The following is an 18,245-nucleotide window of genomic DNA, read 5'->3' as shown; positions in this document are numbered from 1 at the left end:
TAAAAGTACAGTAAAGAGAAAATAAACAACTTTATTCTTATTATTTATTATCCTAAACATATATCACAAAGATTAATAAAATATTTATCTACGTCTACATAATAAGGATTTCACATCGATGTTAAACTTATTGCTCTTTACAATATATAAATATAGTTGATAAACTTATACAAATTTAAAAAGTAGTTACAAGTGCCAAATTTGACACAATTTCCTAATCACAACATACATGATATTATTAAGAAGCTGACAAACAGGACTATTTATCAATTTAAAAACTATTATAATCTATGTTGAGTAACAAAAAAAATACATTTAAAAGTAAACATAATAACTCTAATATTTTGGTGGATCTATATGCATCTTGGTTAATTGTTAACCTAGGATTCAAATACTACAAAAATTAAATCCCATGAATATTAAGACCCAAATACTTTAATTCCTAAGGATTACAAGAATGGACAAAAATATTATATTGTTTTACTTGATTAGATTAATTATTGTTTCACTGGGAATCAAATCCAGTCTCCATGTTGAATCCGCATTTGTTTATCAGCTCCTTAAGGACTCCATATTTTTTTTAATGGAATGCATATAAAAGAAGAAGGAATGTACACATGCCCACAACTCCGCCAATGATAAGAGAATCTCTTCGTTTTTTAGCATTTATCCTGAATATTAGGCTGTTCAACATCGGAAACCTAAAAAAAAATAAGGTAGTTTAAAAATAATAAAATCATTTGTATTTAATACAAACAGGTTATTTCTTTAATCTGCCTAGTTATACCTGTGCAATATTATTTATATTGTTTTATATGGGATTTCAACTTCAGGAATTCTTTTTAGACTTTTATTGATGATAGTATTTTATGCATATTGTATTGTAATATTTTATAAATAATCTAAATTCTGAAAATACCTGTTTGTTATATCATTGAATCTAGTCTGCATCTGTTTGAAGACTTGTCTTTGTGAAGTGAGGTGCTCCCGAGCTTCCATTGCTATGTTTAACTGTTCATCAACCAGGATGTGTGAACTGGAAAATAATTGAATCTTTGATATTATTTTAAGCATATAAAAATTATTATCAAGTTAATACAGGTATCAAAACAGTAAAATTTTGACACACCCTAGAAAACAAATAACAGACAAAACTAGGATCATGGATACAATTTTAAACACTGAGGATTTGTGTTAATCAACCTTGCATTAAGTAAAGGAAAATTTTGTGAGAAGTTGTGTTTTCCTTCACAACACTTGTAAGTATATCATAAGACATAAAAATTTAAACCCCCATAAAGGAAAATTAATTTATCATTTAATATCTAAGGACTATATAGATAGCAGAATCTGTAGGCACAAATTATAAAGGATTAGTAGGCACCTATGCAAATGATTAGCTTCTTTGGCATACTGATCTCGCCTACTTAGTCCTACTGACGTACTGGGAGTTGGACTGCCGCCCCGTAATAATTCCTCACGTTCTCTTCTCGCATTTACGCGAGCAGAAGTCTTGGAAAACTCTTGCTGATAGTCCTGAATATTTAATACAGTTCATTTATTACTTAATATAATAAATATATATAAATATTTAAAGCTCATAAAAACTCAACTCAACTTATTTTTTTATAACACAATTATAATTATTAATTAATATAGTTTCTTGTGAGTCAGCAAATTTTTATAACACTGAAATGTAAAAAAAAATAGATTCCAACCTACTTTATTAGAGATCAGAAAAATATACTTTGATAAATTACAAATATAAAAAAATTTAATCTCCGAAAATTGAATTAATAAAACCCTTCTGTACCATAAGGATTTCTCTGTGTCTCTTCAATGTATGCATTGTGGCTGCCCCTCCTGGAGCTATATCTGCCATTTTATCATTAATTGCAGATAGCTGTAAGAAGAAAGTATTAATTATAGTAGAAATTTTACTTTGTAATGTAAGCTTTAACAACTTCATGTTTCAATAAAGTCCAGAGAAAGCTCAAATCAAAGTAATTTTTTAAACTTATTGTTGGTATTAAAAATATAGACATATTAAATACTCAACACTTAATCAACAGTTAACTATTTACCTTAGTAAGCATTTGTTGCAGCTCCATCGATATGGTGTCGAACATGTCATCGCTGTTGATCAATGGAACACTTTCTGAACCAAGTCGAGATGATGTTGAGCTCACTCCTAATTTGCTAAATGCTACTAGTTTCACATCAATATCGTTTTCAAGTTGTCGTGCCTGTTTTCTTAGTTCTGAAAAGCAAGAAAGAAACAATATTCTTGGCAACATAAAAACTAAAACGTAGAGTTCAGGAGAACACCGGCCGTAGATAATGAGTGAAAGGGAATACAAACCTTCCCAGGAAGAACTTCCTATATTGGACATCTTGAAGCAACTGTTTCAAAAGTTCCTCAATTCGATGAGCAAATATAAGTTGTAAACTGCAATCAGACTAGTTAAAATGCGAAAATAATTATTAATAATAAAATAAAAATTTATCAATTGGGATTCACAAAAACAAATCGTCAATAATCAATTCGTCATCAATGATCAAACATCATTCGTCCATTATAATCTTAATATGTCAAGTATGACTTAGAGTATGTCATTGAGATTGATTATAGACGACAGCTGGTGTCATATATTCATTTTGATGTATTTGTCTAGTGTCTACCCTAGGGACTAGGGAGTGTCAAAATAATAAATTGTGCCGAAAGCGCGGGGTCGTACGAAAGTTCATATTTTGTAATAATTTTATACGTTTAATATTTACCCAACTCCAATATTAATTGCTCTCAAATGCCCAAATCGTCTAAAATATCAATTGTTGTGGAAAGTATATTCTGTCGTATAGAAGAACGATTAAATTCAAACGGATCTAAACAATGTAAGAAAATTTGTAAACATCCATATTGCAATCTAAAAACGTAATATTACATATATATTAGTTAATGTTTACAATGATCCTAATTAGTTACAGATGAAGAAATATTAACTCTGCACTCTGCTTTTGGGGCAACACTTCAACGAGCATTTGAAATTCTTGAAAAATACTCTACTTTGGAAACTTATTCAAATTGTAATAACGGAAGAGTTCTTGTTGAAATCAAGGGAGAAAACGACCGATGCTACAGAGTATTCCCAAGAATTAATTTGTGTCCGTGTCTTGCCTTTAAGCACCAAGTGATAGAGAAAAAATCACAGTTGACATGTAAACATGTTTTAGCAGCTCGAATTGCTATGATTTTAGATCGAATAGTAGATCACAAAGTTACCCAGGATCAGTACTTGATGTTGTTAAGATCTATGTTTGAAGAGCAAAATGGATGATGGTACTTCTCAATATTATTTCACAGCTTCAATGGATTCAGGAAAAACACTGTGCAGCTTGATAAAAGCTATACAGTTTCAAGAAGTATGTCTATAGAATTATTAAATGATTATAAAAAATATAACATATGTAATCTTGATTTCTTTACAGTCTGCTGTATTTTGTGCAATGCAAGAGGGTTTAAAGCTGACAGTGGAAGAAGGAAAATGTGTTCAGGCATCAGCTTATATTCCTGCTGATAACTTTAATGAGTACCATGTTCGAGATGATGTTGATGTTATGTTTAAGGTGATATTCCTGTTTTATGACCTAACCTTATTAAATGTTCAACTATTATAAAGGATTGAGGGTAAGATTTCAAGTTGAGACCAAGCAAGACCTATTATGGCTGTAAGTAAGAGTACCATATGTTTTTGTCATACATACATATGCTATGTCTGAATCTGATACCCAAACTAATCACAATTTATTTACGATCTGATATTTAAATAACATTTCTATTATTATATATTATTCAGAGCTTTTCTACAAAATTAAACTCATAGAAATCTTCTTAACAAAGTCTTGGAAAACAATGTCTAGAATTTTCATGAAAATGTTCCATTGATTTTCCTATATTTTGTTTTTAATAATTTCTGCTTGCATCCCTTACATCAGAGTTACATTTAATTAACTATATTTTCAGATAAGTATAGCAGTCTTGACAGAATGCCTTAACATATTTGGCTCAGGAGAAGAGTCAAGTTTGAAAATGTATTATAGATGTGAAGGTTCCCCCTTACTTTTAGTGTGAGTAGTCAAAAGACAAACAAAAAAAAAGCAATCACAACATTTCTAAGTACTATAGGGCCAACTTATACATTCAGTACTATGCTATCTCTCTCTTATCATTGTTAAAAGTAGAATCTAAAAGAATAAAATTTGAGTTTGAAAAAAAAATCCTTTTTTACTGACATAAAAGTCTCAAAAAAAGATTTTTTTTGAGACTGTTATGTCAGAGTTCCTCCAAAGTCATCTCTGACATCAATAACAGCCTTATAGAATAAATATAGTTAAAAAATTATGTAAGAACTAAAAGGGAAATAACATCTACTGGGGAAATAAAGTTTTTTGGTGTTTGTAAGAAATAAGCTCAAAGCTACTGGAGCAATTTCAAAAATGATTTCAGCATTATAATGATTATTGAGTTAAACATGGGCTATATTCATTATGTTCAACTTAAAAAAAATTACAGCTATTATTTAAAGGCCGGGAAATAGTGCTACAGAATATTTTGTCACAGAATGAAGAGCTATATATTGTTTATAATTTCCAGACTTCAACCCCAATCATTCAGCAATGTAATGACAGACTGCGAAATATCGACACAAACAGCAGATTCAGTTCTGGAACTTAAAGACGAAGATGCAGAGGAAGTGGCCAAACTGGTTTTGAAAGCGCCAGCCTTTCTCAGTCTTTTAGCGGATCTGGAAAAGACTTGTGATATCATTGAGATTAATCTCTCACCTGAACATCCTAACGTCAGTATTGTTACATATGGAATGCAGGTGAGAAGGAGAGTAGTCAAGGGTTCCAATAAAACATTCCTAAGTGCAACCTATTAACCTATACCCCATAAAATAATGATTATTTTGTGTAACCACCACAGTGAAAGTTGTATAAACTTTCACTAAATCAGTTGCATAAATTATTTTGCCTCTTAACAAACATTTTATGAAAAATTGATGAGAGTAAAATTTTACGTGACACAAAATTAACAGAATGAAGTAAGTGGCGCATGGCACGCACACCGCCTCTGTTCACTGTGTATTTATATCTATAATATTTATCCACATGCTTTGAGTTTCTACATTTAAAACACGTGTTTTCATTATACAAGTGCGAATTTTATATGTGCGTCTGAATTATAATCAGAAGTGATTTAAATTGAATATTTAAATCAATACTAATTAATATTAAAAAATAATAATAAATATTTATTTATTTAATTTTTCAAATGTTAACTTAACTTTATTGACTATAATGACTCCTTTTCCAGTCTTTGATTATTTAATTGTAATTGATTATTTGCATGCAATCAAAAACTATTTTTAATAATGCCAAAGAAGTATAACTTCTTACGCGCGTACATAAGTACACGCACCCTTTTTTTTCATCAAGGAATTCCTGAATTCCAAACATACTTAACTCACTACTCAATATAACAAGAAAAGGGTTTTCCTGATTTTATATTTTTTGTTACTTCAATCATATAGTATCAATATTAATTAATTTTACAAATATGCAATAAATACCTCTGCTTAAGATTTGTTTTGAGGAACTATAGATTATTGTTTTCTTTACAGGATAGATCATGTATAGACATGCCAAAGTCTTCAGACATGGTCCAAAGCTTTAACTGTGAAAAGGCAGTCACGCTTAAGTATCAGCTCCAACATATAAGACTTATTATGAAGGCACTTGCTGTTTCCTCAAAGGTTGGGTCATCTTTATATATATAATTCTTCTGTGAGTGTGTATGTCACTGAACTTCTCTCAAACGACTGGACCGATTTTGATGAAATTTTTTGTGTGTGTTCAAGGGGATCTGGGAATGGTTTAGATTCACAAATCAGCCCGGCAGGTGGCGCTGCAGTCGGTACTTTCATACTTTAATATCCTAATAGCTTGAAATATCATGCAGGACAGCGTCTGTGGGGTCCACTAGTTAAATATAAAAATAAGAATATCATCATCTTTGGAGTAACTAATTTAAAATGTTGCTTTGGCTTATTGGATAAAGTTTTCTGGATTCAATTACTGTTTAGGTCGAATGCTAAAAATCGAGCGTACTCCTCCATCAAAGGCCGGCAACGCACCCAAAAAAATGGCTGCGAAGACTGCCCTTTTTGGTCGTCCCGCAAGCTCGTTTGCACCCCTATTATATTAAAATAAAAAAATTAAACAGAACCAGAAATGTGTCATTACGCGCTATAAATTTAAACGCAATAAATTATAGTACCCTCTTATCTCGCTATTATAAAAAAAATAATTAATCAAATTAAATATTATAAAAATTTATATAAATCATTTTTAGAAATTGTATGTATTTCTAATTAATTGTAACCGTTTTAAATTATTTTGAAGGTAGTTCTGCGATGCAGTTCCAACGGCCTCCTTCTTTTGCAGTTGAAGCTGGAAAAAGAAGATCAAAGACAGATGTTTTCTGAGTTTTATATAGTTCCCTTACTGGATGATTAAATTAATTGTTATATATATATCTCTTTTATTTACTCGTAAACTGCAAAACTTATTTTAACACACCCATCAAATTTATAATCGAAATATTAGATATTTTGTATAAGTGTGTAGATATCGTACGTACGTATACCGCCAAAATTTTAATGTGTCATAGAGTACCTACACACACATACTTATTTTGGAAAATATAAATTTATCAAGGGCTTTTGACACGGATTAATTTTCGACATTAGCTCGCGCTTTATCACGTGATCATTCTTATACGTTTGGCGTGGGTCACGCCTGTCGAAAAGTAACTTTGTCTTAAGCCCCAGATTAGATAAATTTTTAATGCCTTGTAGCTAAAATACGAATAATATTGTAATTTTTTTACCTTTACGATTACTTTCCGGCGTAAATTAATTGGTGAATCCACCAAATATTTAACTTTATTTTAATGGTATTCGAAATATGTTTTTAACGTTTTATCTGTGGTAAAGTACGCAAACCGTATTCATATAAGCAAAAATGTGGGATTCATTACAGATTTCAGAAAAGGTGAAGAAAATTCAACCCTAATATTTTTCATTTACTTAATTTTGTTGGTTAAAAGAGTTTATAAAACATTTATAAAGTTCAATCTTGTATAAAATATTTTATTAAATTGTACATTAGGAGATACGAGATAAAAAATCATCAAAATAAACAAAGTTGGGTTCCGAACTTCTCTTAACCTAAGGTAGTAGGATCGATTTCCAGCTCCAATGGACTTTTCTGTCTGTGCGCGTAATTAACACTAGCTCATACGGTGAAGGAAACATCGTATTGTCTTACAGTTGGCGACATGTGTCAGGCACCGAATGCTGATCACCTACTTGCCTATTAGTAAACAAATAATCATGAAACACTACACCACACACAACACGGTTGTAGCACCACCGATTATTTATACAAATATTAGTCACATTTATGTTAGCATTTATAACTATACCTAGTGTTGGTGTTATTTATTCATGATAATTTATCATGTTGGCGTACACATCAGGCTTTTCTGAAAAAAAAACTTATATATAAGAAGTAAAAAAAAAATATCTGTGCAAAATATAATGTGTATATTACAAACTTACATTCACACTAAACAGGGAATGTTACATAGCTAACAGCTGATTCCTATATCCAACAAACAGATATCCGTTGATTGTGCATGTACACTTCATATAATCGTTATTATTAGTTAAAAATATATATAGGTCATAGGTTAAAAATATAAATAGGTCATCCTAAAGGAAAATATAAATAAATATCAGTTATAGTAACTTGCAATGATAAAGAAAAAGCTTTTAGAAGGTTCTGGCCGTAAATTGCTTATAACATATTATAAATGGAAATTGAATTCAGTATCTCCAGTTTAAATGTAATAATTTAAAAAGTATGCGCCAACCATCATAAACTATTTCTAACGTTACATTTAATTTCGCCACACTTGGTTTGGAAAAACATTTTTTTCCGTATTATATTCTATTTCCGGCAAACATTAGTTAAAACAGGCCCTACTCATGTTAATTTATATACTTATTAAATATTGCATATTACGTACATCCGTTAGTTGTATATAGGACTCGGATAAGTTATATGGATTTAAATGCGATTCCGTCTTTATTCCATATTTGGCAGCTTTGATAATTCGCTATTATTTACATTGCTCTTGGGTTAATTATACAGGTGTAATTTCTTCGCTTTTAACAGTAGGTCTTTATAGTGACGTATTGTTTGAAAAACACAAATTTAATTTTTACCGGCTTAGATAAATTTATTTGTTAAAATTATAATTTGGGAGACCCCTATAAGCATTGCAACAGCGACAACACAGTTACACTTAGGATTTAATTACAAGGCAACATTTTTTTAACAATTACACCCACACGATGAACTTATTACTAACAAACACCGAAAGCTATAAAGATATTTCTTCTATAAAAATAAACTGATAAACAACTCCATGAGTTTGACAATGTAATTAAATCTGTGTAGAAAATTTATATAATAAATGTAAAGGTACGCCTATGAAATGACAACAATGTTGTATCAGGCGTGAACGAAGATTTTTCTTCTGACTTTTTGCTATAAGGTATCGAAATATAGAAAAGGTATTTTTTTTATTGAGTATGTAATGGTAGTACTAAAAATAAGAAGACACAAATATTTTACGCTTTGATCAACCCACGAGAGATTTATTATTGCGATTTCACTTGAGTTTTCGTATCACATCGAGGATCATCATTTAGTATCGTATAGCATCAGGGTTACAGATGTGGAGATAAAAGTTCGGTTACGGAGTGCCAATACTGGGCAAATGGGTAGGAGGCTCATCTGATGTTAAGTGATACCGCCGCTATGGATACTTCAATGCCAGAGGGTACGTACCGGCCTTTTAAGAATTGGTACGCTCTTTTTTTGAAAGACCCTAAGTCGAAATGGTTCGGATATACTTCAGCTGGTAGAAGATGCAGAGAGACCCCACTCTCTATGTAACGGCAAGCAACATAAGAGTGATTAAGGTTATCGACGATTAGTGCAAGCATGGTTACAGGTTAAAACTATAGATGTCGCTATACTAAAAATAAGAATCAGTGGTTTTAGCGGGAAAACGCTATAGACTCAAAAAGCTATCGTGTGGGTCTCTGGGGCGATATACGTACATTTAATAAATAATTATTCTAATGTTTATTTATACAACAAACGATATTCCTACCTATATCTATTTCAATTCCAACATTCACTTTCATACTTAAAGAAATCAGATAGGTAATTCTTTGACTTAGTTGTTATTAAAACTGCAAATGAACAAAAAATAAAATAAAAGGTTAATAAAAAAATAGTTTTTTTAATTTATACTTTTAAACTTAGAATTCCAACTATGTTTTTAAGGTTAATAAAAAAAATATTTTGTTTTATTATCTTGAGTGGTCTATAAAATAAAAAAGCTGCTACCTATCTGCTTACTTTCATTAAAATCGGAAAAGTGGTTTTATTCTGAGAACATATATATTGACATAGCGATCCTTACAGTATAAAATTGTGCTATGGCTCCAAAAGAGCATTAACAATTAAATGCCAGATACACAAAGAGCGCTCAATTTCAACAGCGGCTAAAAAATAAAGCTTTTTCTACAATTGACGTTTGTGTATTTGGTTCTGACTTAATTTCTAATGCACCGTTATTAAGAAAAATATAAACTACATTGAGTATTGATATCATAAAAATGTACTTAAGCATACATTGGCTAAATAGCAAAATTGATTTGGCAAAATCCTATACAACCTATTCATAATATTGAGCAACAAAAATAATATTGCACAAAGCTTATCTGGTAATTTTATTACAGCGCCATCTTTTGTAATTGCCGTGTATTATGTTGTCTCTCAGATTACGATCGAATCATTTTCGAAGAAAGAAATTATTTATTTTACATCAAATACACCAAGAAAGGAGCGATGTTAGTTATTCATTCACTATAGTATTGGCGTTACACTCAAGTTTGTGCTAAAGCGTTTTGCCAGACTTTAGGATCGTTACCGTAGAAACATGAATTTACTAAAACAAACATTTACATTGGAGCTACGTTAAGGTACTGTAAGAGGTAACTCAATCCCTACTTTCTTCGTACCATATCACCTTAGATTTGAAATTTACATTCTTCGTGCAATATCGCATCGAAAATTAAGTAGGATTTCTATCCGAGGTCGATGGACGAATGTTGCATAGTACGTATTGGTTATCAACAGCTCGGTGATCGGATGGGCTGCTATTGTTCCCGAAGAGAGCCTCCATTTCCGCACGTCTCATGCGAACGTCACTACCGTGTGACACTTCCGACTGCAATTAATAAATATAAATTATCGGAAAACGAATGAGCTATAATCGTTGCATATAGGCAAGCAGGTGATCAGCCTTTGTTTGGCACACAATCGATTTTGGGTTGTTTTCATTTAGGGAGCATTCAAGTATTACATAGCGAATTTGAAGGGGGGGGGGTTCCTTTTGTAAAACGTTACGATGCGGGGCGGGGATTGAATTAGGTACGCGTTATTGTTAATATTATTTTCGACTATCCAGTACTTTACACCACATAATGGCAACTTTTAGGTATAAAGAGTCACTAGGTGTTTACGGAACGTTTTACTATACTTGGGTACAGAAAAACGTTACAGCGCGTTACCTGGGGGGGGGATGGGGGGGGGGTCAACAATCTCCAAAAATTGCGTTACGTAACTTACTTTAACGCTCACTTTGAATATTTATTGAATATTATATTGGTACGAACGCACGACCTCAGGGCTAACAGCAACGCAAGCATAACTTTTGTATTTTTGGTGTCCCCTAAGAACAATTATTGAATCTTAGTAAATTTATGAATGGCTTTGTACATAGATTCATAAGTCTCACATAAAAATTCTTAAGAGAGTACTGTTTTTCTTACCTTCCCAATACTTTAAATATATCACAATAATTATTTTTACATTATATTATTTGTGACCCTGACATGAAAAATTATTTGTAGCTGGCAAGGTATTTTTTACCACAAATATTATTTTCATATAAAATTGTCGCGATCCTGACAAGACTTGTTACAGTAGTTATAAACCACTGGTATTTAATGTGACCCTTTTTTACTGTTGTATATTCATATCTAGCAATAATATCGCTTATAAAAATAAGAAGTACGTGAAAAATTTAATATATTTTTCATAGCTGGGTTAACAAGCAAGACTGAAACAACATTTACTTGTTTATACATTGTATATTTAACATTACGTAAATAATAAAAGGTCTAGGGAATAGTGGTCATCATCAGATATAGGCTCTATTAATATATATCAGACTTTTTATTCATAATCAGTCCCTGTTTTTCTTCCTCTATGTATTATGATTAGATAGATAACAGTTATAAGATAAACTTACCTTAAATCGTTAAATCATAAACAAGCACACAAGACAAAACTAAAGCAAAGAAAAAAAACAAAGCAATAGCAGAAATCTTTAATAATAAAAAAAAATACAACCAAAAGTATGATTAAAGCTTCACAGAACATAAGTTCGGTTTGTACAAAATTAACAAAATCTATGCTAAAGGTTAGTGATCTATAAACAGTCAAGGTGTATCCAGATGAAAAAATAAAATAGATTAAATTTGAGACCTTCCTTTTTCAAATTTAAAATATTAAAAGATTGAGTGTTAACGTTATTTTTGCATCAAGATATACCCTCATAAATGACAACTTAAAAAACTTTAACCGCAAAATAAAAATAGGTAGATCCTACGATTCTTAATCTAATAATATTAAAATACAATAAATAAAATGCATATTCAGGAATCAACAGCAAATTCAAATATACATTACACTTAACATTTTAACTTTCATACATAATGTACAGAAAACAAAATTTTGATTATTAACCAATTAATAAAAATATTTACAAATGTATGGAAACTATTTATTCTTTTTTTAAAAATGTGAAAACAACAGGCCAGTGCACAAAAAAAGCAAACGAAAATATACAAAGCTACATAAAGACATATACAGATGTAAGTGGGATTTATTGTCTTTGACCTTTGTAGCCATTCAAAAATATTTTTTACCTCTGTATATGCATAGATTACAAATATAACTCATAAGAAAAAAAATACAGGGATCAAAATCACGATACGACAGTCGTGACCCATACCAAACTAGTCGGTAAAGCGATGACATTAAGTCACGTGACCATTTGCATACATACCCGTCTTTTTAATAAAAAATAGAAGTTGGGTTTATGTTGAAGTTGCATCCTCTGTATATTATATATGGAAATTGATCAATATGTATTTTATTTAATACAGATAGCTAAACAGTTTTTATGAGTTATAATTATAAATAAAGAGAAGACTAATCTAAGCTACAACTAAACAATTAATAGCAAAACGTATACACAGTTACAGTAGGCAAGAGACAAAAAAATTATACAAAATGTTTCTAATTGGAAAATGTGAAAATTTGTAATAAAATTGAGACTTTCTTCGGTGGGATGATGCATAAGCCTCATAGTTTTAATTTATTGTCTCAGATTTTTTGAAAATTAGTTATTAATACCAAACGAGCATGGCATATAAATTTTTATGTTTTTATGTTTGATGCACGAGTTGAAGATAGTACCTTTGTAGCTATCTACTAGTACAATTAACTTAAACTGGAAGTATGTAATTTCATTTATTTAATATCTTATTTAAGTTATAGTAATGATTCATCATCAGGTCACACATTCTAAATTCAACAAAGTTCTAACAAATTTGTTTCTCAAAACATAATAAACTTTGTTTACAAAATACCTAGTTAAATTATACATATATGTTAACAGCCCGTGTTATCCTTATGATGTTTATAAGTGAACAAAAAAAAAAATTATGTGTACTATTGTGTATAGCTCACTTGATTTCTAGCTCCGTCCTGGCAGACCACATACTCTGTAAGGGTGACGTCAGCTGCCCCGCCCGATTCCAGCGGAATGGGGTTTGCTCGGAAGTGTTCCAGCATGTCATGGACGTTTGGAAACCAGAGATGCTGCACCCGGCATTGTCCAGAATCGCTTAGTGTCATTCGCAGGTGTTTAGCTCGGCCCTGAAAATTTATTACAAAAAATAGTGACTGATGTTTTTTTTATATACAGATTTATACTGTACTATTGCAATGGTAATAGAGACAGATTAATATAAATTTAAAATAAAATGTTTTTTAGGGGGTTAAGTGATATTTCATTGCCTATATAGAACCAGACTTGGAAACTAAATTATCGTAGTATGTCCAAGGGTATTTTTTTATTGTATTATATTATACTGAAATATAAAAAGTTATAACTATATTTATAAAATTTTATATAACATTAAATGTTTTTTGTATGAACTATGCATATATGTATATACATTTAATCAATTTGTATATAAAATTTGGCGAAATCCACATAATTTGACAACATATTAAAACAAACCTGGAAATTAAAAGTGAGCACATATTCTCCCCTCCGTGTCTCACTCTGCCTAACAAGGTAGCACCCATGAGCTGCAGTTCCACCAGCCAAAACACATGCTGCAGCTGCCGACCGGGCTAAAGTCCCATGGAACCAAGGCCACTCACTAAGAGACACTCGGGGGCCTGCATCACATGCCTCTTCTGCTATTGAACCTGAAATTTTACAGGCACTTATCTAGTCAATTCTATAAGTTGATGTATGTAACAGATATAATATTTAACTGTCAAAATATTGAATAAAAATAATTATTATTTAGATTTGTTTAAATGTATAGTAAACTTGGAACAGAATTTGAGACCAATAATTAAAAGATAGTTGTGTTTGGTGTGTATAAAATGTTCCACACTATGCTTAATTTATATATATTATATAATAATAAAGCAACATAGAAATGTAAAGATGCAATTTTACCCCGCCAAAGAAAACTATATTAACTTGGACACATCATATATTTACATAACTTTAACAAGAAAATATGCATATTTCACAAGACTGTATCCATTTTAAACATTTTAAAATTGAAACTCACCTAATTCAGCCTCTTCAGGAGTGTCCGTAGCTAAATCGGCATTACTAGTACTTGAGGGTAAATCTCTTCGTGGTGGCAGATCTGGGGGTGCGGGCTCTGACAGTCCAGCTAGGGAATCTGGTGGTGGCTGGGTTGTAGGTGCCGATCTCATACAGTACTTTATTGTTGCTAACCATGACTTCATGTCATCTACATCAGCTGCCTCAATTACATATTCCATATTATTGTCAGCCTAAAAAAAGCATTAATAAAAATTTATTGTTAGATAACAAAATATGTTTAATATCATGATCGCCAGAACTAAACTCACAAGTCTAGACACACAATATTTTTAATAGTTCCCTACAGATATTTGAATAAGTAATTTTGGTCAATCTTTACTCTATTGTTATTGTTTACAAATAATATATTATCAAACTTGTTTTAGATTATAAATTGAAGTTTTATAAATAGTAATAGATTAAATAAATTACAATATTATAGTTTGTGAATACCTTTAAAACAAAAGTATTTTCATGATCAGGCATCTCTAAAGCAGTGGTTTCCCGAGCCTCAGATATTAGGAAACAAAATACACCACTTCTAGGCTTTTGAGCTTTAGGTGGAGAGTAAAACTCTAACATATAACCACCTACAGTCTTAACTAATGCTAGCCTACATTTTTCCCATTTCTGTGGGCCTCCAGGTTGCTCCAAGCTTTCTGGAGTTAAATAATTAACTAATCCTTCTTTTCTACATTCAACAACAATTTTCGCTAACTTAGTTTTGTGTTTGTTCAAATTCGTTGATAATTCTACTTCGTCTGAATGCTGTTTTTGGAACAGACCCTTACCACGCCGCAAACCCTTAAACGATAACCTTCTGAAAAATGGTTTGTGATGTGTTTTCGGCGACTCAGTGTCTTCTGAATAGTCACTTTCGTCGTGTCCAGTATGTGTGCCATTTGGTAACTTGTGCTGTGCCTTTAGCTTGTTAAATTCGAAGTCAAAGTGTTCAGAGAAGCATTCGACGAATTTTTTCAGTAGTTCCTTTTGAGACGTGTATGGGCGAGCCGTGCCGTCTATTGTGCTGGTTTGTATGTATTGTACGCAAGCCTTGGCGAAGTCCTGAGCGGCAGTTTTGGCCTGACGCTCACAGAACTGGACCCATCCGTCGGGATCGCCGTCGGACGGGCCGGCCATGGCAAGCAATTTCTTTATTAGCTCCACTTGTATAACTATTTTTTACTCTACGTTAAACTTAACATTGAAACACTAAACTACTTAAATATTTATTAGCACTTTTTTACTGAATTAATAACAATTATGCTATCAAAATAAGATTCATGATGCTCTCAAGAATCTCGCGAAAACAACTTTAATTACCATATGAAAAAATTGTCATTTGAAAATTGTATCGTTACCCTACTTTGTATTTTTTGATGGGCTTAGTGTAAAAATAATATTATAATTAATACGATTTACTATCAAAATATATGTTTAGTGAAATTTTAACTTAGTTCGACTTTTTTTTTAAATGGCAAGAAAGAACATAGTACGAATAAATTTCAACAGATGACGCTAAGCGCTATAAAAATTTTCCCCCATTGTTTGTTATCTTGTAACGTATGTGTATGAGATCAGGGTTGGAATAATGGGTCCTGAACATGCAGGTAAAAATTCGAAACGAATAGTAAAAATTTGTAGATTAAAAAGGAGGTGCCTTAATGATATCATGCATTAGGTATATCCTACTGATATTGCATAGTCTATACGTTTAGAGGTAAAAATGAATCAATGAGGACTCAATTAAACAAATAAGATAGGAATAATTTTAGATTTAAAAATATGTATGAATTGTGTTACAAGTTAACATAAAACACTTTAGCCGGAATAAAACTAAAAATATTAAATAACGATGGAAGTTGATTTCCATCAATAAATAAATAAAACTATTGAGTATAATATTTTTTTATACATGTCATGTGCACAAATAGATAATAAGTATATATATTATAATATATTATTTCAAAATATTATGAACTATTATTTTACTCTTCTTACCAAATCTATAAAGGAGATTAATACGTAGAGTATTTATTCGCCATGTAACGAAAATTTGGTGATATTAATTATACTCACGTAAATAAAATATTCCTTTAAATATTCTTAAATTTAAGCGTCGACGCAATAGTTATACATTGAAACCTATATCAATTTAATAATATGTATATACTTTTACTTACTTATTCTAATCTATAGAAACTTCATAACCAATTTTGGATTAACTCCTTCACCAAGCATATTATGCCTTTATCCATTTGATCGTAAAAGTAGTAAAAAAAAGGATTGTTGATTGTTTAGTGGATTTGGCTTGAGTGTTTTCTAATTTAAACTGTTTCGCTGTGCAAGGCTTTGATGTCTTTTGATCTATAATTAGTTGGTGATTCCTGAAGTAGACCACTGAAATGCGTCATGTATCAGGAGGCCACGGATCGTGTGTCAAACCAGTAACCAGTAAACTTATTTTGGCGCGCATCAGACGCACCGATGACGGAATTATGGGAGACATGGCGCGCTCGGCCATTCACCTGAATCGCGATGATTGCTTTATGTCATTATATTTTTGCAATGATATAATTGGAACACCTTCGATGTTAGGAAAGTTGTTGTATTCGGAAACTAAAGTTTTAAAAAAAAACTGCAATATTGACGTTGGCAACAAAATGGCCGCGTTTTCATGTAAGTACCTACTTACCTACGTTTAGTAGGAAAAACGTAAATGATTTCATTAAATTACACAAACGTTTGCAAAATAATAATAACTATAATAAAAATCTTTATTGTGTAAACGCGAATTTCTTGCATTATTTATGAATTTTTCTTTGTTAATCAATTTCATAGTTGTAACATTTATTAATTATGAAATAATCGCTTTAAAAACATGTATTTACAACAACTTATGTATTTTTACGAGTATTAGGAATATTTTAATAGATACACCTACCTAATGCTTTTCTAAGGTTCCATTAGGCAACCTTAATTGATGCGATGTGAGTTACTTTAATTGTATTTAAACACTATTTTGATGTAATAATAACTACTAATTTAGGTTTGTTATTGCTAGAATACCAAAAATATCTTTTTTGTTCTAATATAGATAATAATTTATTTCTTTTCCAAGATGTAAAAATACTATTTATATCTATATAAGTATCGTTACGTTTGTTTGAATGACCTTAGACTTCTCGTATTTATCATCTGTTAAAAATTCTTTAAATTTGGAATTTTATTATATGGTCCAATCTTCTATAATTTCTATGGTTTAATGTTTATATTATGTTTCTGTCTGATTTGCCTTCATTCACCCTTGTGTACTGTAACACGTAGGTACTCCTATTTTACAATGCCTATTGCTGGTAGAAGTTAAACGTATTTATTTATTTAAATCTTCACTCCTTGTTCCCAAAGGGATAGGCAGAGACAACAGATATCCATTTGCTACGGTCCTGCCATAGCTCTTTCGCTTTATCCAGTATCCACTTTCATGACATTCACCATGCATTCTAGTCGGTTATGGGTTTAACTTGTCCCTTGTCTAGTACACTCTGAATTTGGACCAGGGGCCTTAGTCAAGATGCCTTAACAGTAGTGTATGTAGAACGTCAAAAACTAAATTTGTATGAAAACTTTTCGACACGAACTGTAATTTCCATACAAATTTAGTTTTCGACTTTCTACATACATTACTGTTACGGCATCTTGACTAAGGCCCCAGGCATATACGATAAGGCCGACCAACCTGAACTGACAGTAAATTTAAATATAGAAAGATTAACTTTTTCTTTGTTGTTTATCTATACATTGACTATTTATTAATAAATATACCTATAATATTTAATTTCCTTAAGTCAAGTTTAAAAATATTTATTTAAGGTGATTTCTGTATCGCATTAGTAACAAAAATATTTAATTTTATATTCTGTAGCAAGGCCTAGACGCAAACGTTTTTCTATGCATCCGGTACCAAGTGCGCGTTGACAGACAAATGCGCGGCAGGAAGATGCGTCGTTAACGCTGTCGTCGCTTACACTATAAACGTAAATAAAGCCAA

General features: G+C 31.2%; 3 protein-coding genes across 5 annotated transcripts; 1 reads left to right on the top strand and 2 right to left on the bottom strand.

Annotated features, from left to right (window-relative positions):
• Positions 1-30: 30 nt before the first annotated feature.
• LOC125053571 (Golgi SNAP receptor complex member 1) lies at positions 31-2,553 on the bottom strand. 2 transcript variants are annotated; one of them, XM_047654971.1, is made up of 7 exons: positions 2,363-2,553; positions 2,085-2,260; positions 1,814-1,903; positions 1,385-1,536; positions 920-1,036; positions 542-701; positions 31-507 (listed from the first exon to the last, which is right to left on the bottom strand). In XM_047654971.1, exons 1-6 carry the CDS (start codon positions 2,391-2,393, stop codon positions 581-583), a joined length of 687 nt encoding a protein of 228 aa, XP_047510927.1. In that variant the 5' UTR covers positions 2,394-2,553; the 3' UTR covers positions 31-507; positions 542-580. The 2 variants fall into 2 exon arrangements, with proteins under 2 accessions (XP_047510927.1, XP_047510926.1); XM_047654970.1 differs by having other exon boundaries at positions 31-701.
• A 639-nt stretch (positions 2,554-3,192) lies between these two features.
• LOC125053570 (cell cycle checkpoint protein RAD1) lies at positions 3,193-6,591 on the top strand. 2 transcript variants are annotated; one of them, XM_047654968.1, is made up of 6 exons: positions 3,193-3,423; positions 3,490-3,627; positions 4,025-4,128; positions 4,655-4,886; positions 5,685-5,816; positions 6,470-6,591. In XM_047654968.1, the coding sequence occupies exons 1-6, from the start codon at positions 3,331-3,333 to the stop codon at positions 6,509-6,511; spliced, it is 741 nt and encodes a 246-aa protein (XP_047510924.1). In that variant the 5' UTR covers positions 3,193-3,330; the 3' UTR covers positions 6,512-6,591. The 2 variants fall into 2 exon arrangements, with proteins under 2 accessions (XP_047510924.1, XP_047510923.1); XM_047654967.1 differs by having other exon boundaries at positions 6,466-6,591.
• A 1,058-nt stretch (positions 6,592-7,649) lies between these two features.
• LOC125053897 (SH2B adapter protein 1) lies at positions 7,650-15,530 on the bottom strand. The gene is made up of 5 exons (XM_047655507.1): positions 14,648-15,530; positions 14,154-14,385; positions 13,583-13,776; positions 13,027-13,215; positions 7,650-10,435 (listed from the first exon to the last, which is right to left on the bottom strand). Exons 1-5 carry the CDS (start codon positions 15,332-15,334, stop codon positions 10,280-10,282), a joined length of 1,458 nt encoding a protein of 485 aa, XP_047511463.1. The 5' UTR covers positions 15,335-15,530; the 3' UTR covers positions 7,650-10,279.
• Between the last annotated feature and the right edge of the window lie 2,715 nt (positions 15,531-18,245).

Source organism: Pieris napi, chromosome 11 (assembly GCF_905475465.1).
Source record: "Pieris napi chromosome 11, ilPieNapi1.2, whole genome shotgun sequence".
Taxonomy (NCBI): domain Eukaryota; kingdom Metazoa; phylum Arthropoda; class Insecta; order Lepidoptera; family Pieridae; genus Pieris; species Pieris napi.
The sequence above is the reverse complement of the archived record's forward strand: the minus strand, read 5'-3'. Positions and strand labels throughout refer to the sequence as shown.